Below are 27,112 nucleotides of genomic sequence, written 5' to 3'. Positions count from 1 at the left end.
GGATTTAGATGATGTGTAACTACTATTATTCAAGTATATAAAAACTAATATTGAAATGTACAACTTTAATTTATATCGTTTTATACAAATAATTTATCTTAATAGCATATGATTAATTGCATTAATATAAATATAAAAAATTGTTACTTTATAAAGAAATTATCGTAGAATGATAATTAATTTAGCGATTAATATTCTATATTGCTAGTAAAGAGAAATCGATCGCGTCTCGCAAGTGCGACAGCGTCATCTTATTAATTATATATAGTACATCCAGATTTAATTATATAAAGCGGAGATTATAGTAACGATAAATGATGCAATGCATTGCCATGATATATGCAGATCTCAAAATCAAAAGGCCAAAGACCGAAGTAATAATTTTCAAGACGACAAACTTTTGCCGCTTGATTTTTCAGACTGGCCGTGTTTCGTAACTTTGTGTTTAACCAGTTGACCCGACTAAGATGCAGCGTATCTGCATAAATTTGTATTCTTCTAGTCTTTTTTAAATGTAAAGTCATAAACCGCTCGCGGAATATTTCGCTTATAGAAAGCGGTCACTACAGTTAAAGAAATTATGTATGATTTCCTTGAGGAATTGCTTTAACAACCGCCGACAAAGAACATGCTGCTTAATTACGAAATGGAAAATTTTCAAACCGTTTAATTGCTTTTCATGCTCTTATTTAATCCATCCAGTTAATAACTATAAAAACTTGCATTAAGCAAATTAAGTAATACGGAAATATTAGAATATAAATATATTCTAATATTTCCTATATTATAAAACTTGTGATAATATTTGAGATTTTATTTATCTTTGCTTCATTCTTTTATTAATTGTAAATAATAATTAATTTATAATTTCGCGATTTAGAAATCATATTATAGTAAAGTATAGTAAGAGATTAGGAGGCAAAAAAAAATTTATATTTAGTTTTAAAAAAATATTTAAAAGAGAACTTTAAGATAATATTTAACAGGACGGAACTAATTTTTAGCAAGCTCTAATGCGTTTCATTTGCATATTTCAGGTCCGCCTAATGACTCGATAATTATCAAAACGACGTGACAATCCGCGCGTGACTGTTTTACACATCAAGTCAATAATTAGACTGCGAAAAATAACAATTAATATTGTTCCAATGTGTTCGCATTAATATTAAACCAAAGTTAAGTATATATTTTTTATAAATTTATTTTCTGTTTAAAGAAATTTCGTTTGGAAGCGTGATGTAAGGATTAAGTTGTGACATACAAGCTACCATAATCATGTTTTGAAATTTAATTGCTGTTTAATTATCTCGCTGTGATAAGAGAATGGTTTCGTAATTCTGTTCGAAGAACCGCGAAAGCGATATGAACGACCATAAAACTCAATTTCCGTCGGAAATATATGCAAATGATGTACATTCACTGGTGCTTATCAGAAAAATGAATCCGCATACCGTTCGCATACATATGTATAAGTTTCTCCGCGGCGGCAAGTATGTATCTTCTTTAATTGGCAACTTGAATCAGTTCGCTGACTCGGTAATCGTTCGGCTGACACGGGAAACATCTCGTGCGTGCAGCCGCGAATTGAACCGAAGCCAAAGACCTAATCGTGAAAATTAATAACCGAAAAGAGAGGATTAGACGTTCGCGATGAGCCAATTTTGTAATTTCATGCGTGACCTGTTTTCCAAGAGGATCGTTTAATAATATGTTCTCACGAAGGATAATTATCCGTAATATAGGTAACCGTCGTAGTGCGTTCTCTCATCGTAATCCAGAAAAAAATTAATAAGATACTTATACAATAATTTTCTTAATAAAAATTTTTATTAAGTATTTTAAGAGAAATTTATTAAGAGAAATATTGAGTGAAATGTACCTACTGGTCGTCGTGTGAAGATTTTTGCGAAAATTACATGTTATTATACGTATTATAATTACTGTTTTTGCTACGCAAGTGATTATTTGGCGCAAGAACTTTTGGCTTAAATATCCTTCATGTATTCCGTTATATGGAGTGTAGTGCACTTCACCAATATATCATAATAAAATACATATGGGTAATTTCTGAATTACATAAATTATTCGAATAGGTAGTAAATATTTTTAGCTTTAATACTGTTTAATATATAAAGCTATCAAATGTAAAAAAATTTGATAATATATATTTTACTTTTATATCTTCATAAAGAAAGAATGCTTCGTGAATGTAGTGTAACCTTTTACGATGTATTTGCACATCCGACATAGATATTTTTGAAAACCACTTTTCACATGCGACGCACGTATATACCATACATACATGAAGAAATCCGATTCCGTAAGTTGTGTGACACAATTTCCATATGTGTAACCCAAACCGGTGTCCCATTTTACTGTTATAGGAATACCAGTCGAGCACTTTGCAAGAAGTATTTTGGATAACGACGACAAGTTTTTTTTCTGTTTGCTCTTCTGCGACTTAATGTGTGTCGTCTATTTTCGCTATAAGTTTTTATATTTCTTATACTTGTGATTTTGCAATTTATTTGGTTTGATTGCCATTTTTCTGGTTTGAAATAAACTACAATATAATTTTAAATAAAACAAGATAACAAATGATATAGTTAAAGCTACACTTATAGTGATAAATAATTAATAACAAATTATACAATCTATTGGCATACATTATGCTATTACGAACTGCGAAATTTTCTTCGACATTGACCTGCATAATGAATAGAAAAAAAGTAACGATAATATACGTCGTTATATTAAATTGCACGCACATGCATGTCTGTGAGGTTGAGGACGACAAGAAATATCACAACAATTTCCGCATTCTGTGTAGATACTCGCACAACAAAAGTGGAACATTTTATCGACGCCAAAAAAAAAACTCGAGAATGTTGCAAATACGTTTCTTTCTGTAATCAGAATGTTATATTTATAGCACAACTATTGAAAAACTTAAGTAAAGAATATTAGAAAAAATTAAAATTAATCAGCCTCAAAAGAAGAAAATATAATAAATACTTGTCGAAAATATTTGCGATAAATAATAACGCGGCAATATTATGCAAGATTTACGATTTTTTCGTTTCTTGCGTTTTTATTTATTTTATTTCAATTTCATTAAAACTTTCTTTCATGTGTCTATTTCTTGAAAACATTAATCTAAATATAATTAATAATAATTATATAATTATAGATATTGTATAATATTAATTACAGATATAATTGTTAATTATTCATTATTCATTACAATACATAATTATTCATTACAATACATAATTATTCATTACAACGGTAAAAAGATTAGAGTCTAGATTATAGTCATCTGAAGAAAGTCTGAAGACATTCCTCTGAGCATCAGGATATTTTTAAGTTGATCCCAGAATGTTTTATGCTTTCTGGGATGATAATCATTTTGTAATATAATCATTTATTGTAATAAAAATGACATGCTAATAATCGTATCATTATTCTCTTTTATAAAAAAAATTGGATCTATATTGTCATATTCTTTTTTCGCATTGAATAATAGAATTGTAAATTTTTGCAGGATTAAAGTGTACAGAAAGACGGAATTCGGACTGCTCGACTTCATTCGGAAAAAAAGAATTAATAACAAAATTTGTTTCTATTCATTAATTTCTATTCTGCTCTTAGGATAACATATTGTATAGGACTATCTATTTTCGTTTTTTATAAAAGTTTAACAGTTTTAAGACGTTGAATAAGAGCAGCGTCTTAAAACTGCGGATTTGTTTGTAGTGGTAACTCACTACACTGACATGTGGTTTGTGTACGTGTGATCGGATAGATTGTAAACAAACGATGCTTGTTTTCTCGACTGAAATTTCGTCGCAAGGCTGCAATATAATGTCCGAGAAGACATAAGCGTATACAAGATGTCAAATAAATATGAACAAATATGACAAAATAATAAATGAAAAATATATATATGATACTATATATATATATATCACTAAAGAAAAATGTCATATACTTTTCTCATTTTTATTTTTATGTAGTAAATACAAAATAACTAATTAATCAATTAATTAATATATACATATACACATATATTGAATAAATAGTTATCTCTATTTTGTATTTTATATGATAATGACTGAAATAATGAGAGTATATATCATTTCAGTCATTATATAAAATATAAAATAAAGATAACTATATTCAATATGTATATGTATGTATTAAATAATTAATTAAGTTATTTATTTATTTTGTATTAATTACATAAGAATAAAAATAGAGAAAGCATATATATTTTTTTCCAATTAGATATATAGTATTATATATACATTTTTCAAATAAAATGTTTTATCATATCTAATTTATATCTATTAGACACCTTGTACAAGTCTATTTCGTCTCGTATGTACATCATACAGGCATACGATAAAATTTCAATTCCGTGAAAAAAGGTGAAATGACTTTATAAATTATTCGATAAAACATTAACAGACCACACATGTAGTAAATTACTAACTAAAAGAAATACGTATTTCTTAAAATTTACAAGCTCACGATAGATCGCCTTTGACAATATTTCTTACAATTTGCCAGCTCACGAATAAATCGTCTTTGGCTCTCTTTTTTCTAAACTGTCAGCTGACGTTAGATCGCCTCCGACTATATTTATTAAAAATTGTCAGCTCACGGGGGTAGACCGCCTCTGACTTTTTTCTAATTTTACATCGCCAGCACACGTTAGATCGCCTCTGACTTTTCTAATTCTACATCGCCAGCACACGTTAGATCGCTTCTGGCTTGTCTTATTCTTTATTGTAAAATATTTTCACATCATGTGCTTTCACGTCATATGCTTTATATATACAGGGTGATTCAAAATAACCTGATGTCCTTGCAATGCCATATTCTTGAGCGAATTCTGAGACGATTTTTCCTTTTACAAAATTTTGTCTAAAGCTTAGTTTTCGAGTTCTAATTGAAAATAGTTTGCTACTTACGAGTCCGATACAATGGACAGGCAGGGACGGTGCAATGCGTCATGAGACGATAATAAACACTTGATAGTCTCATTATACGTTGCGCGTCCCTGCTGCCCGTTGTACTGAACTCGTAAGTTGCTACCTATTTTCAATTATAACTCGAAAACTAAGCTTCGGACAAAATTTTGTAAAAGGAAAAATCGTCTCAGAATTTGCTCAAGAATATGGCATTGCAAGGACATCAGGTTATTTTGAATCACCCTGTATATTATGTACTCTATATTATCTATATTTATATCAAAATATCTATATAAAAAATTAACACCATTTTGTATACTGTTTTTACAAGAAATGTATATGATATATGCCACATTTTTTATTTCTAAAGCATGAAATATAAAAATATTTTTAATTTTTTGTGTCTATTATTTGTAAAAAAATCTTGATAAAAGAAACAACATTAATTTTGCGACTTGCAATAATCTGTTTCAATATATGCTTCTTTCAAATATTTAAAATTAGCCTTATTTTATGCCTTATTTCTGTCACAGTAGAAAAGAAACATTATATCTTATAACAGAGAGAAATGACAAAATATAATATTGTCTAAAGTACAGTCCAATAAAAACTGTTAAAATTAAACATCATATATAATAATATATATAATATCATATATTATAACATATTTCTTTTCTACTGTGATAGAAATAAATTTTATATTTTGATGTGTATTTTAGATACCAAAGTAAGCGCATAAAATAAGGCTAATTGTAAGTATTTAAAAGTATATATTGAAACAAATTATTGCAAATCACAAAATTAATGTTATATATTGAAACAGATTATTGCAAATCACAAAATTAATGTTGTTTCTTTTATCAAGATTTTTTTACAAATGATACATACAAAAACCAAAAATACCTTTATATTTCATGTTTTATAAATAAGTTATATGACATATGTCATACGTCATATACTTATTTATACATAATATAAGTTACTGGCCCTACGGAGTCGAACTCCGACGGCGAGGACAAAGCCACCGCGGGGACATCAACAGTGAGCAGTGCAGCGGAGGGCGCTGCGCCCCCCCTGAGGGGGAGTTGTGACGAATGTCCAAGACGATACCCGGCTCTACCTCATATGGCAAGGAAGGTCAACGGCGAGGGTTTTAGTGGGTATACCAAAAATTTCTTCCCTGGGGACTCCCACATAACCCACGAGTTCTCCACCGAGACCCGTGGGTATCAATAAAAAATTTCCCCCGCCTTACAAAAAAAAAAAAAAAAAAAAAATACTAAAATACCTATTAATAAATAAATGCAATTACCTGAAAGATGATTCGTTAGGCTTCGTATATTTTATGACGTTGGTGTTGACGTTAGCGTCAGCGTGGGCGTGGGCGTTGACGATGGCGTAGGGGTTGGTGTTGGCGTAGGCTTTGGCGTTGGCGTAGGTTTTAGCATTAGCGTAGACTTCGGCATTGGCGTTGGCGTGCGCGTTGGCGACGGCGTGGGCGTAGACGCGTCCGCAAACTTGATCATTGACATAGGCGTGGCCGCAGGGCCATTCTTCAATAAGTCGCTAATGTCCAGCATTAGCGACGCATTATAGAATGGCCCGTAGCTGTATAGCCTAGCCCAACCGTAGCCGCAGCCGCATTCGTAGGCACCAGCCGTAGCCGCAGTCGCAACCGTTGCCGCAGCCGTTGCCGAAGCCGCAGCCGTAGCCGTAACCGTAGCCGCAGCCGTAGCCATAGCCGTAGCGGTTGCCATCCATCATACGCAACGGACAAGAGCGGAGTTGATCTGTAAAATACAAAATCGAGTTCAGATTAATAATGTGTTAAACTTAGTATTTTATAAATAAAATTATTGTACATATTAAATTTTTTCTTTATTTCCCATAATTTTTAATCAAATTCTTATACATTGAGAAAAAACTAATTTTTTAGTAAATATTCAGTAAAAACTTTAATTTAACTTCATTGTAAGTTGAAAGAATTGAAATTATTTGCTTTTCAAGGAAAAAAATATTATTATGATACTAAAATACCTATTAATAAATAAATGCAATTACCTGAAAGATGATTCGTTAGGCCTCGTATATTTTATTGGCGTTGGTGTTGACGTTAGCGTCAGCGTGGGCGTGGGCGTTGACGATGGCGTAGGAGTTGGTGTTGGCGTAGGCTTTGGCGTTGGCGTAGGTTTTAGCATTAGCGTAGACTACGGCGTTGGGGGCTGGCGTGCGCTTTGGCGACGGCGCGGGCGTAGACGCGTCCGCAAACTTGATCATTGACATAGGCGTGGCCGCAGGGCCATTCTTCAATAAGTCGCTAATGTCCAGCATTAGCGACGAATTATAGAGTGGCCCGTAGCTATGTAGCCTAGCCCAACCGTAGCCGCAGCCGCATTCGTAGGCACCAGCCGTAGCCGCAGCCGCAACCGTTGCCGGCAGCCCTTGCCGTAGCCATAGCCGTAGCCGTAACCGTAGCCGCAGCCGTAGCCATAGCCGTAGCGGTTGCCATCCATCATACGCAACGGACAAGAGCGGAGTTGATCTGTAAAATACAAAATCGAGTTCAGATTAATAATGTGTTAAACTTAGTATTTTATAAATAAAATTATTGTACATATTAAATTTTTTCTTTATTTCCCATAATTTTTAATCAAATTCTTATACATTGAGAAAAAACTAATTTTTTAGTAAATATTCAGTAAAAACTTTAATTTAACTTCATTGTAAGTTGAAAGAATTGAAATTATTTGCTTTTCAAGGAAAAAAATATTATTATGATACTAAAATACCTATTAATAAATAAATGCAATTACCTGAAAGATGATTCGTTAGGCCTCGTATATTTTATTGGCGTTGGTGTTGACGTTAGCGTCAGCGTGGGCGTGGGCGTTGACGATGGCGTAGGAGTTGGTGTTGGCGTAGGCTTTGGCGTTGGCGTAGGTTTTAGCATTAGCGTAGACTACGGCGTTGGGGGCTGGCGTGCGCTTTGGCGACGGCGTGGGCGTAGACGCGTCCGCAAACTTGATCATTGACATAGGCGTGGCCGCAGGGCCATTCTTCAATAAGTCGCTAATGTCCAGCATTAGCGACGAATTATAGAGTGGCCCGTAGCTATGTAGCCTAGCCCAACCGTAGCCGCAGCCGCATTCGTAGGCACCAGCCGTAGCCGCAGCCGCAACCGTTGCCGGCAGCCCTTGCCGTAGCCATAGCCGTAGCCGTAACCGTAGCCGCAGCCGTAGCCATAGCCGTAGCGGTTGCCATCCATCATACGCAACGGACAAGAGCGGAGTTGATCTGTAAAATACAAAATCGAGTTCAGATTAATAATGTGTTAAACTTAGTATTTTATAAATAAAATTATTGTACATATTAAATTTTTTCTTTATTTCCCATAATTTTTAATCAAATTCTTATACATTGAGAAAAAACTAATTTTTTAGTAAATATTCAGTAAAAACTTTAATTTAACTTCATTGTAAGTTGAAAGAATTGAAATTATTTGCTTTTCAAGGAAAAAAATATTATTATGATACTAAAATACCTATTAATAAATAAATGCAATTACCTGAAAGATGATTCGTTAGGCCTCGTATATTTTATTGGCGTTGGTGTTGACGTTAGCGTCAGCGTGGGCGTGGGCGTTGACGATGGCGTAGGAGTTGGTGTTGGCGTAGGCTTTGGCGTTGGCGTAGGTTTTAGCATTAGCGTAGACTACGGCGTTGGGGGCTGGCGTGCGCTTTGGCGACGGCGTGGGCGTAGACGCGTCCGCAAACTTGATCATTGACATAGGCGTGGCCGCAGGGCCATTCTTCAATAAGTCGCTAATGTCCAGCATTAGCGACGAATTATAGAGTGGCCCGTAGCTATGTAGCCTAGCCCAACCGTAGCCGCAGCCGCATTCGTAGGCACCAGCCGTAGCCGCAGCCGCAACCGTTGCCGGCAGCCCTTGCCGTAGCCATAGCCGTAGCCGTAACCGTAGCCGCAGCCGTAGCCATAGCCGTAGCGGTTGCCATCCATCATACGCAACGGACAAGAGCGGAGTTGATCTGTAAAATACAAAATCGAGTTCAGATTAATAATGTGTTAAACTTAGTATTTTATAAATAAAATTATTGTACATATTAAATTTTTTCTTTATTTCCCATAATTTTTAATCAAATTCTTATACATTGAGAAAAAACTAATTTTTTAGTAAATATTCAGTAAAAACTTTAATTTAACTTCATTGTAAGTTGAAAGAATTGAAATTATTTGCTTTTCAAGGAAAAAAATATTATTATGATACTAAAATACCTATTAATAAATAAATGCAATTACCTGAAAGATGATTCGTTAGGCCTCGTATATTTTATTGGCGTTGGTGTTGACGTTAGCGTCAGCGTGGGCGTGGGCGTTGACGATGGCGTAGGAGTTGGTGTTGGCGTAGGCTTTGGCGTTGGCGTAGGTTTTAGCATTAGCGTAGACTACGGCGTTGGGGGCTGGCGTGCGCTTTGGCGACGGCGTGGGCGTAGACGCGTCCGCAAACTTGATCATTGACATAGGCGTGGCCGCAGGGCCATTCTTCAATAAGTCGCTAATGTCCAGCATTAGCGACGAATTATAGAGTGGCCCGTAGCTATGTAGCCTAGCCCAACCGTAGCCGCAGCCGCATTCGTAGGCACCAGCCGTAGCCGCAGCCGCAACCGTTGCCGGCAGCCCTTGCCGTAGCCATAGCCGTAGCCGTAACCGTAGCCGCAGCCGTAGCCATAGCCGTAGCGGTTGCCATCCATCATACGCAACGGACAAGAGCGGAGTTGATCTGTAAAATACAAAATCGAGTTCAGATTAATAATGTGTTAAACTTAGTATTTTATAAATAAAATTATTGTACATATTAAATTTTTTCTTTATTTCCCATAATTTTTAATCAAATTCTTATACATTGAGAAAAAACTAATTTTTTAGTAAATATTCAGTAAAAACTTTAATTTAACTTCATTGTAAGTTGAAAGAATTGAAATTATTTGCTTTTCAAGGAAAAAAATATTATTATGATACTAAAATACCTATTAATAAATAAATGCAATTACCTGAAAGATGATTCGTTAGGCCTCGTATATTTTATTGGCGTTGGTGTTGACGTTAGCGTCAGCGTGGGCGTGAGCGTTGACGATGGCGTAGGAGTTGGTGTTGGCGTAGGCTTTGGCGTTGGCGTAGGTTTTAGCATTAGCGTAGACTACGGCGTTGGGGGCTGGCGTGCGCTTTGGCGACGGCGTGGGCGTAGACGCGTCCGCAAACTTGATCATTGACATAGGCGTGGCCGCAGGGCCATTCTTCAATAAGTCGCTAATGTCCAGCATTAGCGACGAATTATAGAGTGGCCCGTAGCTATGTAGCCTAGCCCAACCGTAGCCGCAGCCGCATTCGTAGGCACCAGCCGTAACCGCAGCCGCAACCGTTGCCGGCAGCCCTTGCCGTAGCCATAGCCGTAGCCGTAACCGTAGCCGCAGCCGTAGCCATAGCCGTAGCGGTTGCCATCCATCATACGCAACGGACAAGAGCGGAGTTGATCTGTAAAATACAAAATCGAGTTCAGATTAATAATGTGTTAAACTTAGTATTTTATAAATAAAATTATTGTACATATTAAATTTTCTCTTTATTTCCCATAATTTGTAATCAAATTCTTATACATTGAGGAAAAAATTACTAATTTTTTAGTAAATATTCAGTAAAAACTTTAATTTTATTTTATTGTAAGTTGGAAGAATTGAAATATTATTTGCTTTTCAAGGAATAAAATATTATTATGATACTAAAATATCTATTAATAAATAAATGCAATTACCTGAAAGACGACTCGTGGCAATGCTGTGTCAAGGGTACGTTAGCTTCTCCTTCAGGATGGTTTACCCTTTAAATCCTTAAGGATAAACCACCATCCTGAAGGATACTGAGCCCTCCCACCACGACAAGGTGTACCCATGGGAGGGAAGAATTATTAATTGTAATATGACTTATGTTGGACAGACGAAAAGACAACTTAACACCAGAATAAAAGAACATAAAAACGACATTAATAAGAAGAGCTGTTCTTCTTCTGTCATTTCCAAACACAGAATTGATTCTTCCCATGATTTTGATTGGAATAATGTTAAGATATTGGACGGTGAACCCTCTTATCCGAAAAGACTGATTTCTGAAATGGTCTTTATTAAAAGACAAAATGCAGGGCTCAATAATCAAAACGACACGGATCATTTACCTGATGCCTATCTCCCGATTATTAATTTATTTCCTCTTCTATAAATTTTTTTCCCCTCCTTTTTTCTCTACCAATTTCTTTTTACCCCCATCTTTCTCCTTCCCTACTGACTCCTTCCCCCCCCCCCCTCCTTTTTCTCTCTTCTTACCGTCAATCGGAATTTCTGAATTTCTCTAACAAATTACGATCACTAAGATATTCAAGTTCAACATGTAAAGACATCTGGTCTTTTCCATCTCGTTCCTTCTACTTGGGCGAGCGCTTCTCCATCATGTAATTAATACAAGTACGTTTATCTCTTTTCTTAATTTTACCTTCTTTTTATTTTATTTATTTTAACTATTATTGTATTTTTTTGCATCTATTGCAGTCCTATCTAATTTATTAACAAACAACAATATGGTCGATAAAGGATTGCAAATACGTCTTTTACATCTTTTAATTTTTTAATCATTGCGAGCAAATTTTATATTTTATTGTTTCTTATTTTGTACATTGAAGAAGGCCTGATGGCAGGCTGAAACGTTTGTAAACATTTTTAATGAATATATCATAACCTTTGCACGAAAATCTAGCATTGTGGCTCTTTACGCTCCTTATTGATTTTATTTGATTTAAGAATTATTAATACCTTGCAATCTGGAAAAAATATAATTTTAGCAATAGCTAATAAAATGATCTAAAACAATTCGTTAATAATAAACATATCTAAATATATGTGAAACGTAATTAGAATAAGTAACACCAAAATAAAAATCCTGAACGCGGAAGCTCATAACAATAAAAGCTATCAATCAATAGCTATAATATTTAGAAAGATATTTCTGATATCGGTAGATATTTAGAAAGTATTGGAGTAAATTATTATAATTTACATTTAAAATCAAGTACTTATTTTATTTTCACTATAAACATATTTATTGAAATATTCTATTGTTGTCACCTTGGTTACAATATATAATAATAATTCTTCTTCTCATGATCTTTGTATTTTCAATTGCTTAATTAAAAAGGTTAAACAACTTGTGCATACATTACTAAATAAAGATATATAAACATATAAAAATTGTTTTCAATTCTGTCATTAAAAAATTCTACAAACTCTCCGAATAATTCAATATATCTTGCTCTGATCCATCAATCATGAAATATATTTAGAAAATGTTCCAGGGTTAAATATTCATCAACGTATCTAAGTCTTAGCCTATCCATTTAAGATATTGGATCGAAGAAATAGTGTACTTTTCATATTTTTATTTAAAGTATTCTTGTGTATGATTATATTTTTAATATTATATGATTAATATTTAGTATATATTGATTCGAAAGGTTATTAGGCCGATGAAAGTTGATCGGGCTCAATCAAAATCAATTAGAAACACTTTGCTTTTTTTTAATGTACAACGCATTTTGCAGGTTACATATTGTTTAATAATTTTTATAATTATAATCTAATATAACATATAACTTTTCTAAATATATATAATAATATTGGTAACACATAACTTTAATTTAAATTAATTAAAAGAATAAGTACTTCGTTCTTTAAAAATAAATGCACGTACAACTCAAAATATTTGAAAAAAATACGTGAGAATAAAATTTTGATTACTATAAAGCGATAAACATTATACGGTCTGTAAAATGTGTCGAAAATATTTTTACACTATTGTTCGATCCATTATCTTAATAATAAAAAAAACAAATTGGGCTCACCAATCAATGCGCAGCAGTGGAGTTGTCGTTCTGTTGATCTGTAAAATATGAAAATAAATCAAAATTATAGTTGCATTCAAACTAATAAATATTTACAACATTTTCAACGAATGAATGAATTATTGTTTACCGTAGAGTTGCTCCGCCAGCGCCCGATGGATCCTCCTGAGCCTCCTCCTCCTCTCATTGTCAGTGGTCCTTCGAAGTACTCACACTGAATCACACGCGTTCGCGGCGCACGCCTTGCTCGCGTGCGTGTCCGAATACGAAAAATCGCGCGACTCACATTAAACGACACTTCCGACGTCGCAAGCGAATCGAACCGAATTGTCCAAACAGCGTTACGCGTGAATTCCGTCCGCGTTTCACACAACCGCATTTACCAATTGAGGCACGATTTTCTCAAAACAGAGGGCAAAGGTAAGCTCGAAGAAGATGAGGTGCGATTAGTCACCCAATCAACCGACTAGATACAAGGCATCTGAAAAGCAATCGGTTGGCTTTCATGTAGAACCGAAGATGCCTTTGCCGTAGTCGAGATTTTATGATTGAAACCGACCTTTCTCTCCCCCGAGCCAAGCCTAAAGTAAAAAAAAAATCGTGTCCCAATATTTGTCATATAGCAAAAATGCGTTTATCTATAGATTCGCTATAACTCTCGGCATTAACGGCACTCCCGACGCGCATTTTGTTATATCATACGACGGAACGAATATATTTTGTAGCAGCGATTACGCGCACAAAATTGATCTGTAAAATAAAAAAATAAATGCAGATTAGTGTTTGAAATAATTAATATTTATAAAATAATTACTGCGTACATTAAACTTTATATTAATTTATTTATTCACACGTCTAAACAAAAAATTAAATTTTTAAATTTAAATTTAACTCAAATTTTTTTTAAATAAATTAAGGAATATAATTGTATTATTCACTTAAGCCTCTGAAGCTTTATTACATCATATTGTGATCATTCTGTGTGTAATATGGATACATAATTCTATCTTTTATTTTAATCAAAATAGCTCTTTGATTGAAACAATACTGGTGTTTTAAACCAGCCTCTGCACTATTATTTAAAAAAAATAACATTTTTAACGATAAATTACTTACCACAACGTTGTTCTACCGTCGCCTGATGCCTCCTAAGCCTCCTCCTCCTCTCGATTGTCATCGATGGCTGCTCCTTTTTAGAGCATTTACTCGCGAAAACACGGTTAATTACAAACGATCTTTGTCATGATAACAAAGGTAAACTCGAAAAACGCAATCGCACGAGGCTACAATTCGATATATAGCAGAAGCAACAGCAGAGAAGAGAAATTGAAAATTGCGTAATTAACTTTTCGCTTTATCCGTCGCGACTATGTTACATATAAACTACTTTTCGTGTTTTTCGCACATAAGAATTAATACAAATTAGTAATTAGTTGTAAGGAATAATCTTTAATATGTGTCTTTATTTGAAAATTAATACAATAAGGAGATACGAAAAGACTCATTGCCGTCTGCTCTGGTTCAGTGTCCTTGTGCGAATGATAACAAGGTTATAACGCGCTAAGGATGCACCGCAATGTAAATCGCAAGAAACAAAACTATCTTTGACGACACGCGCCAAAGCATTTCGATGCTAGCTCGCGATGTCGGGGATTGTTTTTGTTTTTCGTGATCTACGACGCCGCGTATGTTGTCTTGCGCACTATCACCTTACTCACATTCCTATTCGAATACGTCACAGAGCAAGCAAAAACTTTTTTTTTAATATTCTCCTTACCGTATTATTCCTCGCAATCACAACAGATATTAGATTATCCTACAAATTTTCCTACAAATAATTGTCGATTTATATTATATCTCATGTATGGAAAGCGCGAAAAACTTGCGAAAGTGGTTTAGGCATAGCATAGCTGCGACGGGTGGTAAGCAAAATTGACTGCGCAATTTTCGATTTCTCTCTGCTGTCGTTGCCTGCTGTGAAAATCAAATAAATTATAGTTTTATACAATCGCGTATTTTTCGAATTTTCCTTTATCGTGATATGACAAAGGAAAGCGCGATCGCATGAAACTATGATCCGTTTCATTCTCACAGCACGCAACAACGATAGAAAGATATCAAAAATTGCGCAGTCAATTTTGCTACCATTCGTCTTGGCTATGATATACCTAAATTACCTTTTACAAAATTTCCGTGATTTCCGCAGATGAGAAATAGTATAAATCGGCAACTGTTTGTAGAAAATAATCTTTTAATATCAATTGCAATTACGATTTGGAAAACAATGCGATAAGGAAAATACAGAGTTATTTCCGCTGCCGTGTGCTCCGCGCGAGTGTCGTCGTGCGAATGTGAGCAAATTATTACACGCAAGGACAATAAGTACGCAAGACAACAGCGCGCGCACGCGTCTTAGATTACGAAAAACAATCTTCGACGCTAATACCGAAATTACTCACATGTAGTGTTAGGGTTTGTTTTTGAATCTTGTTTACATCACGGCGTACGTGCTCTGCGTGTTATTATCTTACCAGAGCAGCAAAAGTTTCTTTATATCGTACTTTTTACCGTATTAATTCTCAAATAGCGATTGCGATACATATTAGAAGATTATATTCTATAACAAAATCCCGATTTTTTTATTTGCACAAATTTAGAAATATTGATTTAGCCAAGACTCAAACCATTTTAGCCAACACTCAAACTATTTGATCTTGGTTAGAATTTTTTGAGTTTTCGAGTTACATCATATAATAGCGCTTTAGCTGTTTTCATAAATAAAAATAAATAATATAAATAAAAATAAAAATATAATAAATAATATAAATAAAAGTAAAAATTGAAGGACGCGATTAGGCGTTTTCTGGCCGTTGCGCATCCTCTAATCTTGATGTTGTCCTACAAAGTACAATGACTGGATAGCAGATAGCAGTTCAGTAGCAGTGATAGAGCGGTATTTGGTTAGGTTATATTAGATGTTATGTTAAAACAGAACTAACAGATTGGAAATACATTCTTTTAAATTATAAATACAGTTTTAAATTGTGACCCTACATTGTGCAAAAGTTTTTATTTTATTAGAACATGAATGCAAATACAGTTTCAAAGGTATATATAATAGATAGTAATTACAATTGCATTTGTAGGTTATATTTATATAACTTTATTAAAAAGAATGCATTATTAAAATATATTCACATTAATATACGTTTCCTAAAAGACAGGATTATGCTATTTTTATATTACAATATTATATGATGTAATTTTTTTATTTTTAGCCTCCAGTTGCACCATCTGTGCAGGAATTCAGTATTAGAGTACCGAAGTTAGTATTACTTATATTTATCTCTCTTTAATTCATATTATTGTAACAAATTTTCACTTGAAAATAATTGATCAAACTTTTAGAAACAGCAAGAAGAAACACAATGTTATGAGATTCAATGCGACACTGAATGTAGATTTTTCAAAATGGACCCAAGTGAAAATGGAACGAGAAAACAATATGAAAGAATACAAGGGTTTGGAGGAAGAAATGCCTAAATTTGGTGCTGGTTCAGAATTTGGACGTGATGCTAGAGAAGAGGCTAGAAGAAAGAAGTATGGTATTACCAGTAGGAAGTATAAACCTGAGGATCAACCATGGATTTTGAAGTCGGGAGGGAAGACTGGAAAAAAATTCAAAGGTATACGAGAAGGAGGAGTCAGCGAAAACGCAGCATATTATGTTTTCACGCATGCTGCTGATGGTGCCATAGAAGCATTTCCTTTACACGAATGGTAAGTTTTCGATACTGTTGATTGTTTTATAGATAATTATAAAAATATGAAACTTCTGTACATAGGTATAACTTTCAGCCAATCCAGAGATACAAAGCTCTCAGCGCTGAAGAAGCAGAGCAGGAATTTAGTCGTAGAAATAAGGTGATGAATTATTTTTCACTAATGTTGCGCAAGAGATTGAGAAATGACGAGGATGGTGGAGATGATGAGGAATTAGAAGTTGGTAAGGGTAAGAGGCCAGGCAAAAAGGAGAAGGAACTGAAAATATCAGAAATGGATGAGTGGATGGACAGTGATGATGATGATTCTGACAGTGGTGAGGAGGAAAATAAAAAAGTATCTGAAGATGAAGATGATGGAAAAAAGGCAAAGAAGGGCAAAGGTAATAAACGAAATAATTATCATTAATTATTGAGATTATTACTAAGAAAATAATTGACAATTGTATAGATAATTAACAAATGCGTTAAAAATTTTAATGAAATATTCTAGTTCAACTGCAAAAAAAGAAAAAGAAGAAGAATGCTTCAGATGATGAAGCGTTTGAGGAAAGCGACGACGGTGATGAGGAGGGAAGGGAATGCGATTATATTTCCGACTCTTCTGATCCCGAATCCGAGCTGGAAGACCAAAAGGAAATCAAGTCCGTCGCAGAAGAAGATGCATTGAGAAAATTACTCGCATCTGACGAAGACGAGGAAGATGAAGAACAAACAGATAAGAAGGAGGGTGAAGAAGACAAAGACGAAGACGAGGAAGGAAAGGAAAAGGATGATAAAGTAACGAAACACATAATTTTTATGGCCTATATCGATAAACAGTTATATTATAATGAAATATATGGAATCGTTTCAGGATAAAGACAAACTTGGTAAAGAAGCGGATAAGAGAAAAGATAAAAAGAAGAAGAAAAAGGCGAAGAAGAAGGATCAGAAAAAGTCAGCATCGGGGAAGGATTCCTCGAGTGATTTCTCAAGCGATTCGGAGTCTGATTCGGATTCAGCCTTGAAAGAGAAAGATAACAAGAAACCTAATAGCGCACACAGCTCTAGATCCGCGACGCCAACGCCCGCAGCATCCGGGGTCTCGGATTCTCTGAAAAGAAAACAAACCAGATCTCCAGATTTGTCACAGGCGAAGAAATTGAAATTGGATAACTTCAATCTGGTTCCAGCAACGACGTACATATCGGGAGCAAAGTGCGTCTTTGTCTTCGCATCAAGTAATAAACACGCAACGTTAATGACGTTTATCACGTGTTTTGTATTTTTCAGCGAATCGGGTATTACGGAGGATGCAGTGAGACGATATCTAATGCGCAAACCCATGACCACCACCGAGTTGCTGCAGAAATTCAAATCTAAGAAGACTGGTCTCACGTCCGATCAGCTTGTCAACATTATGACGCAGATATTAAAGAAGATAAATCCAACCAAGCAAACTATTAAGAGCAAGATGTACTTATCGATTAAAGCGCAATCTAATTGACCCTCGTTTGTATAAGTAGTTCCCAAGATGGTTGATTGTTATAATTATGATTTTTTTAGCACATCAGAAATCTTATAGTATTGTTACTTTACATAATAAGATTTTCTATAAATTAAATGTGTGTGTGTACCAAGCATCTTTATACATTAAAATTTTGTAAAATTGCATCCCGATGTCTTAATTTGACTTCATGACCTCGGATAAGGTGATCAGATATCAGGCGCTACCAAACACTTGACGACATACGTGCGTCAAGCGCGTGTTGTTTGCAATTACGTTTTGTTCTCAGCGCGTGTCCGCGTTTTCAGCGCGCGTCGTCATCTCGATTATCGCGTCAGTGCAATTGATAAATGCGCGCGCGTGAAAGGAAACATTTTTCCGGGATTGGATCGTAAGTTTCTTTTCAGCGGTATACGGCCGGCGTAACGGTCAGAAGGTTACGCGATGCCGATAAGGGTTCCGGTAGCTCCGAGTTTATCAGCGATTTTGTAATACTTTCCGACATTTCCAACGATCCGTGACAATAGTATAACGGAGTCGGTTCAAAACACACAGAAAACGGTTTCGAAACGTACACGCGCGATTACGCCGAGAAGCCGCATTGTTCCAGTCGACGCCACCACCGTGAATCGGTTTCAACCGGTGAACTTCTCTCTCGGATCTCCTCCTCGGCGACCTTTACACTGCCGCTGAATCAGTTTCGACGAAGGTGTAATGCGGATTTTAGCCTTGATCAGAGCTGGACGACGTGAATCACGTCATCTGCTGACCAGTGCGACTTGTGTTGTCATTCGTAGCGTGAAATGTATAAGTGTAAGCAAAGTTACATTCAAAGTAATGTGTCTTCTGTGTAATCTCGGTTCTTGGTGTCGATCCGCTTAATTGATATCACGCCGGCATTGCTGATTCTAGCATTCTGAAAAATAAGTAAAAATTGGAAGAAGTTAATAGGAAATTATTCCGCAAGCTGAATTATTAATTTTCGAAATCTTCTAATTTAAGAATTCTTTAAACTTGTTTTGTTATTTCATAACAGTCAATCTTTCTTCTATTTATACAACTATTTTTGAAAATGTAAATAAAGAATATAAATGTTTCGGTTGATTATTCAATCACCTTCAGTATACATTAGGCGTCAATAAAAATCTAATATTCAAAATACAATAAAATCGATGGTGAAAGCGTAAAGATTGTTAATTTAAATAAAAAAATACTAATATCGCTCGAGAAATGTAAATTGAGCGATTGACATACAGGGTGTTTCATAATGTCCGTGCCAACACTCGTGTGTGGGTAGAGTGCGGTAAACTGAATAGAAAAGTCCTTTATCGTTTTGCAATTTTTGCAATAATAATTGAGATATTAATTAAAAAGGATTGACGAATAATCGCGCGTTGCACGCGGCTAGACCATGGGCTGTACACTCTAGGCGTGACAGCAACGAGGATCACACGGCAACGAAAAATAACAACGCATGGCAAGAGCAAGAGTAATACATGTTGTTATTTTTTGTTGCCGTGTGATCCTCGTTGCTGTCACGCCTAGAGTGTACAGCCCATGGTCTAGCCGCGTGCAACGCGCGATTATTCGTCAATCCTTTTTAATTAATATCTCAATTATTATTGCAAAAATTGCAAAATGGTACAGGACTTTTCTATTCAGTTTACCGCATTCTACCCGCACACGAGCGCTGGCACGGACATTATGAAACACCCGTATATCTTGTTTTAGATTTGTTATTAAGCCTAGGTAGTAGGCCGTTTGTTATTAAATTTTAAATTGAGCTGTTTACGATTTTTTTTGTTACCTTTTGTATCAAATATCGCGTAGATAATTTTTCGTGACAAAAATCAATTAGGTAAAAGTATAAAATAAATTCTTCAAAAATAAAGAGATAAAATAACTTGCTTGTGTAAAGCGCACTGAGTGTTTTTTTGCGTAAAATTTTTTTAGAGTCTTCAGGGCAAAGTGATAGCTATAAGACGGGAGGACCAATCGGTATGGGAAAGAAGGGCGCCGCTGGCTCCGGCGAACGTTCGTCGCCTTGTTCGATCGGGGGTGAAAGTAATTGTGCAACCCAGCAATCGAAGGGCATATCCTGCACAGGCTTACCAGGCGGCGGGCGCCTTGCTGCAAGAGGACATCAGCTCGGCCTCCGTCATCTTCGGCGTGAAGCAAGTGCCCGTGGACCAGCTGATACCGAACAAAACGTACTGCCTCTTTTCGCACACCATCAAAGCCCAGGAGAGTAATATGCCTCTCCTGGACGCGATCTTGGAGAAGAACATACGTCTGCTGGATTACGAGAAGCTCATGGACGCCAATGGCCAGCGAGTAGTCGCTTTCGGCAAATACGCCGGCGTCGCCGGTATGGTGAACATATTACACGGTTTAGGCCTGAGACTGTTGGCGTTGGGTCATCATACTCCGTTTATGGTACGCTAATGATACTCTGCAAGTATCCGAATATATTTCATTAAATTTGAAATTCCGCTCAATTCCGAACAGCGCGGAAAAAGAAACATTCGAAATCTTGAGCTCTAATCTATCATATCGTGATATTAAAAGCTAAATAAATAGGAGAATTACAGAAGATAAGGATATACCATGTGTTGTTCGTTGCATTTTTAGAAACACACATTCTTATTTACGTTGCATTGATAACGTTCTGTTTGTTTTCTCTATGATAATCAAATGGTTGAACAAAAATGTAAAGAAAGAATTATTCACTTTTATTATTTCTATATAGTTTTGATTTTCAAATGCAGAAAAAAAATAATCAAACCATTTTCCAAATTCACCCACGAGAGATCAGGAGCTTGTCACAATTGCTGCAAGGTATATGTTAGACAATATTATTTACTGAATAACAGGAAACGATTTGTGATACATAGATTAAAACAATTATTCTTAAATTCATGCAAGTATTAAGTGGATTAATTGCTTAACCAGCACATCGGACCGGCGCACAACTATCGGGATTCAGCTATGGCACGCCAGGCGATCCGTGGCGCAGGATATGAGATCGCTCTGGGCGCTATGCCGAAGTCAATAGGGCCGTTGACTTTCGTTTTCACGGGTAGCGGTAATGTCAGTCAAGGAGGTCAAGAAGTCTTCCAAGAGCTGCCTCACGAATACGTGCCGCCCGAGATGTTGAGGAAGGTCGCGGAACACGGCGGTATGTTGATGTAATCTCACATCAATATGCGTCATTTGTGTCGCAATTCGCTTTAATGCTTCTCTCTTTATCATTATTTTAATTGATCCGCGAAGCGCAGCTCTCTTTTGATCCGATGTTTTAAAATGCAATTTATTTTTTTTAACATAGAAAGTCTTTAACTGTGCAATGTTTTGCGATAAATAAGTAAGCATTTTTATTATGCAATAGTTATATTACTTTATGTAATTAGCAATTTTAATCTAAAAAGCTTGAAAGCAAATATATTCCAATTCTTTCATCATTTTTGTATTATTCCTCGAGCGATAAAAATGACTCTTTGCGCAAGACTCGTGGAATCTGCCGTTATTTAGAACAAGTAGAACTATTTATCTCGCGCAAACAAATATTTATCTTTTATCGACGTCCGTATTTATTCTTCGCTTCAGATACGACAAAAATATACGGTTGCGAGGTGCGACGTAGGCATCATCTCGAGCGGAAAGAGGGCGGTGGTTTTGATCCCGAGGAGTACGATCAGCATCCGGAATTGTACATTTCTACCTTTAGCAAGAAGATAGCGCCGTACGCCTCGGTGATCATCAATGGCATATACTGGGCGGTGGATTCCCCGAAATTGCTGACGATACCGGATGCAAAGTACTTGCTCAGACCGGCGAATACACCGTGGCTACCGATAAGCGTCGGCGCGCCCGCCTTGCCGCACAGGATGCTCGCTATCTGCGATATATCCGCGGATCCTGGCGGCAGTATCGAGTAGGTGTAGCGTTTATCGTAAAAAAATTCCAGAAAATATATAAAAACTTGGAAGATTATAAAAGAATTATAGAATAATATATCTTATTATACATAATATTAAAAAATAGTGTCGCATTTTTTTGTAAATTGAAATAAGAATTTGAAGAAGCGATTGTTAGATAAATTTATAAGCGCAAATTAATTTTCAATTAATTTTTAACAATTTCGTTCAAGTGTTCTAATTGTTGCACAAATTTTCTGCACATTTTGCAAGATTTATGAACGAATGTACGACAATCGATACGCCATTCTGTCTGTATGACGCCGATCGCAATAAGGACATGAAGTCTTTCAAGGGTCCCGGTGTGCTAGTTTGTTCGATCGACAATATGCCTACGCAACTCCCGAAGGAATCGACGGATTTCTTCGGCAATCTTCTCTATCCCTACGCTTTGGATATCATACAATCGGATGCAAAAAAGCCGCTAGAGGAGCACAATTTCAATACCGCCGTTCACGGCGCTATTATTGCATCCAACGGAGAATTGACACCTAATTTCGAGTACATTCAAGAACTCAGACAACTTAATCAACGAAGCAAGCATAAAGCCGATAACGGAGAGCCGCAGTGTAAAACGGTAAAATATTCCCTCCTACCGATTTTTTTTCGATCAAATAATTTTTCACATGTTTTAAGATTAAATAATATCAATTTAGATAAAATATTTTGTGACGTTTGTTTTGCTCGAACGTTTATTGCAAACGCGCAATGTTTGCTTTTATTTCTGGTAATAACATGATAAAATTTACTTACGTGACTATTTTGAAATCGATAGTATTTTATCTTTTGTGACACGTCAACAGGTAGTTGTTCTCGGAGCAGGATACGTGTCCGCGCCCTTAGTAGAATATTTACACAGAGATACGAATATAAGATTAGTGGTGGCCTCGCAATTGAAAGACGAAGCTGACGTGCTGGCCAATCGATTTCCGGGTGTGGAGCCGGTCTTTCTGAACGTGCTGGATCGTCCGGACACTCTGCACGACGTGATGAAATCGGCGAACGTGGCCGTCTCTCTGTTACCGTACTCGTTGCATCACGTCATCGCCAAAGCCTGCATCGAGACTAAAACGCATCTCGTAACAGCCAGCTATATGAATGACGATGTCAAGGCGCTGCACGAAGAGTAAGTGTTAACAAACCCATAAAACATATCAAGAGACACGGTCGTATAAAAAACGTCACGCACCAAGTAAAAAAAAATTGCTTTTGCTGCATTTTCTAATCATAATTTGCGAAAAGTACATGCAAAATTTGTTACAACTAAAATTTCAAAAGAACCACAACTTCATTGTTATTCAGAGCGCAAGAAGCTGACGTTACCGTGCTGAATGAAATTGGGCTAGACCCGGGGATCGATCATCTCTTGGCGATGGAGTGCTTCGACGACGTCAGACAAGCAGGCGGCAAGATAGAATCTTTCGTCTCATGGTGCGGCGGTCTGCCAGCGCCGGAATGTTCCTACAATCCTTTGAGATATAAATTCAGCTGGTCTCCGCGTGGCGCATTGATAAACACTCTGTCACCAGCGAAATATCTTCACGAGGGTCAAGTGGGTTGTTTAAAAAAATCCTATGCATTGACGATCCTGAAAGAAATAATTTATTGTTAATAACGTGCATTGTGATAAGCGAAATTTCTTAAAGAAATTAAAGGAGGATGTTACAAATAGGTCGATTTTCGCTCATGGTGTGGAACCAAAACTACAAATGGTTTCTTATAGATTTTATACCGTAGAATCACGTGGTAAAGTCCGTTTTTTTCTAGACAGCGGGGAAAGTACGGAAAAATTAAAAAAAAAAGAGCATGAAAAATGCAATTTCCCGTATAAAAATACATGTACTTATGGATGTACTTGAGTGAACACAAGTGTGTCCAAGCTTTTATTACTTTTACTCCAAGCAATTATTATATCTGTTCGACAGAGACGCGTCTCCTGCAAGAGAAATTATAATATCTAATTGTTTATATGGTTGCACTGTCACAGCGATCTTTCACGTCGTACAGTCAGAGAATAGCCGCCCAATCATCCCCTTACTCAGTATATACTCCAAGCAATTCTTATATCTCTTTCAGAGAGACACATCTCCTCCAAGAAAAATTATAATATCTAATTGTTTATATGGTTGCACTGTCACAGCAATCATTGACGTCGTACAGTCAGAGAATAGCCGCCCAATCATCCCCTTACTCAGTGTATACTCCAAGCAATTCTTATATCTCTTCCAGAGAGACACGTCTCCTCCAAGAAAAATTATAATATCTAATTATGAATATGGCAGCGCTGTCACAGCGATCTTTGACGTCGTACAGTCAGAGAATAGCCGCCCAATCATCCCCTTACTCAGTATATACTCCAAGCAATTTTTATATCTCTTTCAGAGAGACACATCTCCTCCAAGAAAAATTATAATATCTAATTGTTTATATGGTTGCACTGTCACAGCAATCATTGACGTCGTACAGTCAGAGAATAGCCGCCCAATCATCCCCTTACTCAGTATATACTCCAAGCAATTTTTATATCTCTTTCAGAGAGACACATCTCCTCCAAGAAAAATTATAATATCTAATTGTTTATATGGTTGCACTGTCACAGCAATCATTGACGTCGTACAGTCAGAGGATAGCCGCCCAATCATCCCCTTACTCAGTGTATACTCCAAGCAATTCTTATATCTCTTTCAGAGAGACACATCTCCTCCAAGAAAAATTATAATATCTAATTGTTTATATGGTAGCACTGTCACACGTGTCTCTCTGGAAGAGATATAAGAATTGCTTGGAGTATATACTGAGTAAGGGGATGATTGGGCGGCTATTCTCTGACTGTACGACGTCAATGATTGCTATGACAGTGGAACCATATAAACAATTAGATATTATAATTTTTCTTGGAGGAGATGTGTCTCTCTGAAAGAGATATAAGAATTGCTTGGAGTATATACTGAGTAAGGGGATGATTGGGCGGCTATCCTCTGACTGTACGACGTCAATGATTGCTGTGACAGTGCAACCATATAAACAATTAGATATTATAATTTTTCTTGGAGGAGATGTGTCTCTCTGAAAGAGATATAAGAATTGCTTGGAGTATATACTGAGTAAGGGGATGATTGGGCGGCTATTCTCTGACTGTACGACGTCAAAGATCGCTGTGACAGCGCTGCCATATTCATAATTAGATATTATAATTTTTCTTGGAGGAGACGCGTCTCTGTCGAACAGATATAATAATTGCTTGGAGTAAAAGTAATAAAAGCTTGGACACACTTGTGTTCACTCAAGTACATCCATAAGTACATGTATTTTTATACGAGAAATTGCATTTTTCATGCTCTTTTTTTCAATTTTTCCGTACTTTCCCCGCAGTCTAGAGGAAAACGGACTTTACCACGTGATTCTACGGTATAAAATCTATAAGAAACCATTTGTTCCACACCATGGACAAAAATCGACCTATTTTTAATATCCTCGTTTACATCGCAAAGAGAATGACTTTTCACTTCTTTATGATTCAGGAAGTGGAGATTGCAGGCGGCGGCGATCTGATGTCTACGGTGGAAGAGTTGGACTTCCTCCCCGGCTTCGCTCTGGAAGGTTTCCCCAATCGCGACAGCATAAAATATAGAGATTACTACGGCTTGCAGAATGCGAGTACCGTGTTACGAGGCACGCTCAGGTTTAAAGGATTCTCCGATACTGTACTGGGCTTACAGTTACTCGGTCTGGTCGATCCCAATCCGCATCCGATTCTTCATCCGAACGGACCGGATATCACCTGGGTATTTTTCGAGTTATAGCGCGATTAACGAATGTCAGAAGTGAACGTTTTGTAGATCCTTTAACGTATCGAAGTAAATTATTTTTCCTAATTGTTCATCGCTTCAATTCCAGCGAGTGCTGCTGTGCAATTTGCTCGGATTGGCGAACGACAACATCTTCTACGAGAATCTGAAACAGAAATTGGCGGAGAGGATGAATTCATGGACGCGAGTGAAAGCTATTGAGGATTTAGGCCTTCTGCAAGAGGATCTGGTCTTGAAACTGAACACTCCTCTCGACACGCTCACGCATTATTTGTCGAAGAAACTCTGTTACGAAAAGAACGAACGCGATCTTGTTATATTGAGACACGATATAAATATACTTTGGCCGGACAACAGGAGAGAGTCCAGAGGGATCAACCTGGTGCTTTATGGAGATGCCACTGGACACTCTGCAATGGCGCGCACCGTGGGATATCCTACCGCTATCGCTGTCAAGATGATCCTGGATGGTGCGTAAATCTTTCTATAATTATTTATTTAATTTTTTAACTAATTATTAAAAAAGCTATTATTAATTTTCTCTTTGTATTAATTTTCACATCGCGATTAATATATTATTAAAAGAAATGTAGAACTGTCTTTTCTCTAATCAAATTATTGCAGAAAAATGTAACGTAAACAAATAGATTAAATTCCAGGATGATATGCAAAATAATGTAGAGAAACTTTCTTTGAGAAAAAAATATTAAGATAAATTATAGCATTTCTCTAAGAAAATGATGTTTGTATAAATGATTTTATTATGTATTGATTAGATATTTATTTTATAACATTCTTACGATATTTATTTAGGAGAAATCCAACAGCGAGGAATGGTGCTACCTTTCACTCCCGATATATATCGACCTATTCTCAATCGACTGAGAGCTGAAGGCGTACAGTCCTTCGAGACCTCTAGATGGCTGTGACTTATTTATCGCAAAATATTATTTCCTATGAAGATCATATGTGCATATCACACTCTGTACATCTGAAAAATAGACAGTCAATATATTTTATTATACACATGTCAATGTATAATATTTATGCATATGTATAATAAAAAGAAATAAATGTCTTGTAACAATTATATATCTGTACATTGTTACAAAAATACAT

The 27,112-nt window shown here is 36.1% G+C and overlaps 3 protein-coding genes and 1 long non-coding RNA gene across 6 annotated transcripts; 2 read left to right on the top strand and 2 right to left on the bottom strand.

Annotated features, from left to right (window-relative positions):
- Positions 1 to 2,208: 2,208 nt before the first annotated feature.
- On the bottom strand, positions 2,209 to 11,358 carry LOC137000241 (uncharacterized). Of its 2 annotated transcripts, XR_010890521.1 has the most exons (8): positions 10,804 to 11,357; positions 10,046 to 10,526; positions 9,294 to 9,774; positions 8,542 to 9,022; positions 7,790 to 8,270; positions 7,038 to 7,518; positions 6,289 to 6,766; positions 2,209 to 2,906 (listed from the first exon to the last, which is right to left on the bottom strand). XR_010890521.1 is itself a non-coding variant. In XM_067356319.1 (7 exons), the coding sequence occupies exons 5-6, from the start codon at positions 7,924 to 7,926 to the stop codon at positions 7,053 to 7,055; spliced, it is 603 nt and encodes a 200-aa protein (XP_067212420.1). In that variant the 5' UTR covers positions 7,927 to 8,270; positions 8,542 to 9,022; positions 9,294 to 9,774; positions 10,046 to 10,526; positions 10,804 to 11,358; the 3' UTR covers positions 3,933 to 6,766; positions 7,038 to 7,052. The 2 variants fall into 2 exon arrangements, 1 of the variants encoding a protein (XP_067212420.1); XM_067356319.1 differs by lacking the exon at positions 2,209 to 2,906 and having other exon boundaries at positions 3,933 to 6,766; positions 10,804 to 11,358.
- Positions 11,359 to 15,872: 4,514 nt separating this feature from the next.
- TfIIFalpha (transcription factor IIFalpha) lies at positions 15,873 to 18,374 on the top strand. The gene is made up of 7 exons (XM_012375809.2): positions 15,873 to 16,044; positions 16,215 to 16,261; positions 16,345 to 16,716; positions 16,782 to 17,101; positions 17,212 to 17,498; positions 17,575 to 17,918; positions 17,994 to 18,374. Exons 1-7 carry the CDS (start codon positions 16,021 to 16,023, stop codon positions 18,205 to 18,207), a joined length of 1,608 nt encoding a protein of 535 aa, XP_012231232.1. The 5' UTR covers positions 15,873 to 16,020; the 3' UTR covers positions 18,208 to 18,374.
- A 127-nt stretch (positions 18,375 to 18,501) lies between these two features.
- Positions 18,502 to 27,083, top strand: LKRSDH (lysine ketoglutarate reductase/saccharopine dehydrogenase). Of its 2 annotated transcripts, XM_012375806.2 has the most exons (11): positions 18,502 to 19,020; positions 20,161 to 20,643; positions 21,016 to 21,045; positions 21,160 to 21,385; positions 21,814 to 22,141; positions 22,398 to 22,761; positions 22,988 to 23,310; positions 23,487 to 23,736; positions 25,706 to 25,969; positions 26,082 to 26,463; positions 26,807 to 27,083. In XM_012375806.2, the coding sequence occupies exons 1-11, from the start codon at positions 18,922 to 18,924 to the stop codon at positions 26,920 to 26,922; spliced, it is 2,865 nt and encodes a 954-aa protein (XP_012231229.1). In that variant the 5' UTR covers positions 18,502 to 18,921; the 3' UTR covers positions 26,923 to 27,083. The 2 variants fall into 2 exon arrangements, with proteins under 2 accessions (XP_012231229.1, XP_012231231.1); XM_012375808.2 differs by lacking the exon at positions 21,016 to 21,045.
- LOC137000243 (uncharacterized) lies at positions 23,378 to 25,829 on the bottom strand. Its single transcript, XR_010890523.1, has 2 exons — positions 25,691 to 25,829; positions 23,378 to 23,772 (listed from the first exon to the last, which is right to left on the bottom strand). It is a non-coding gene; the product is annotated as an uncharacterized lncRNA (long non-coding RNA).
- Positions 27,084 to 27,112: the final 29 nt, after the last annotated feature.

Source organism: Linepithema humile, chromosome 5, assembly GCF_040581485.1.
Source record: "Linepithema humile isolate Giens D197 chromosome 5, Lhum_UNIL_v1.0, whole genome shotgun sequence".
NCBI classification, from domain to species: Eukaryota; Metazoa; Arthropoda; class Insecta; order Hymenoptera; family Formicidae; genus Linepithema; species Linepithema humile.
Note: the sequence above shows the minus strand (reverse complement) of the source record. Positions and strands in the feature narration are given on the sequence as shown.

Coding starts and splice junctions, on each gene's coding strand:
- LOC137000241 (XM_067356319.1), bottom strand. CDS start 7,926: ATGCTAAAACCTACGCCAACGCCAAAGCCTACGCCAACACCAACTCCT. Junction 7,519..7,789: donor CCTAACGAATCATCTTTCAG/GTAATTGCATTT, acceptor TGTATTTTACAG/ATCAACTCCGCTCTTGTCCG.
- TfIIFalpha (XM_012375809.2), top strand. CDS start 16,021: ATGAATGCAAATACAGTTTCAAAG. Junction 16,717..16,781: donor GCATTTCCTTTACACGAATG/GTAAGTTTTCGA, acceptor TTCTGTACATAG/GTATAACTTTCAGCCAATCC. Junction 17,919..17,993: donor ACGTACATATCGGGAGCAAA/GTGCGTCTTTGT, acceptor TGTATTTTTCAG/CGAATCGGGTATTACGGAGG.
- LKRSDH (XM_012375806.2), top strand. CDS start 18,922: ATGCGGATTTTAGCCTTGATCAGAGCTGGACGACGTGAATCACGTCAT. Junction 19,021..20,160: donor GTAGCGTGAAATGTATAAGT/GTAAGCAAAGTT, acceptor AAATTTTTTTAG/AGTCTTCAGGGCAAAGTGAT. Junction 21,386..21,813: donor GAAGGTCGCGGAACACGGCG/GTATGTTGATGT, acceptor TCTTCGCTTCAG/ATACGACAAAAATATACGGT.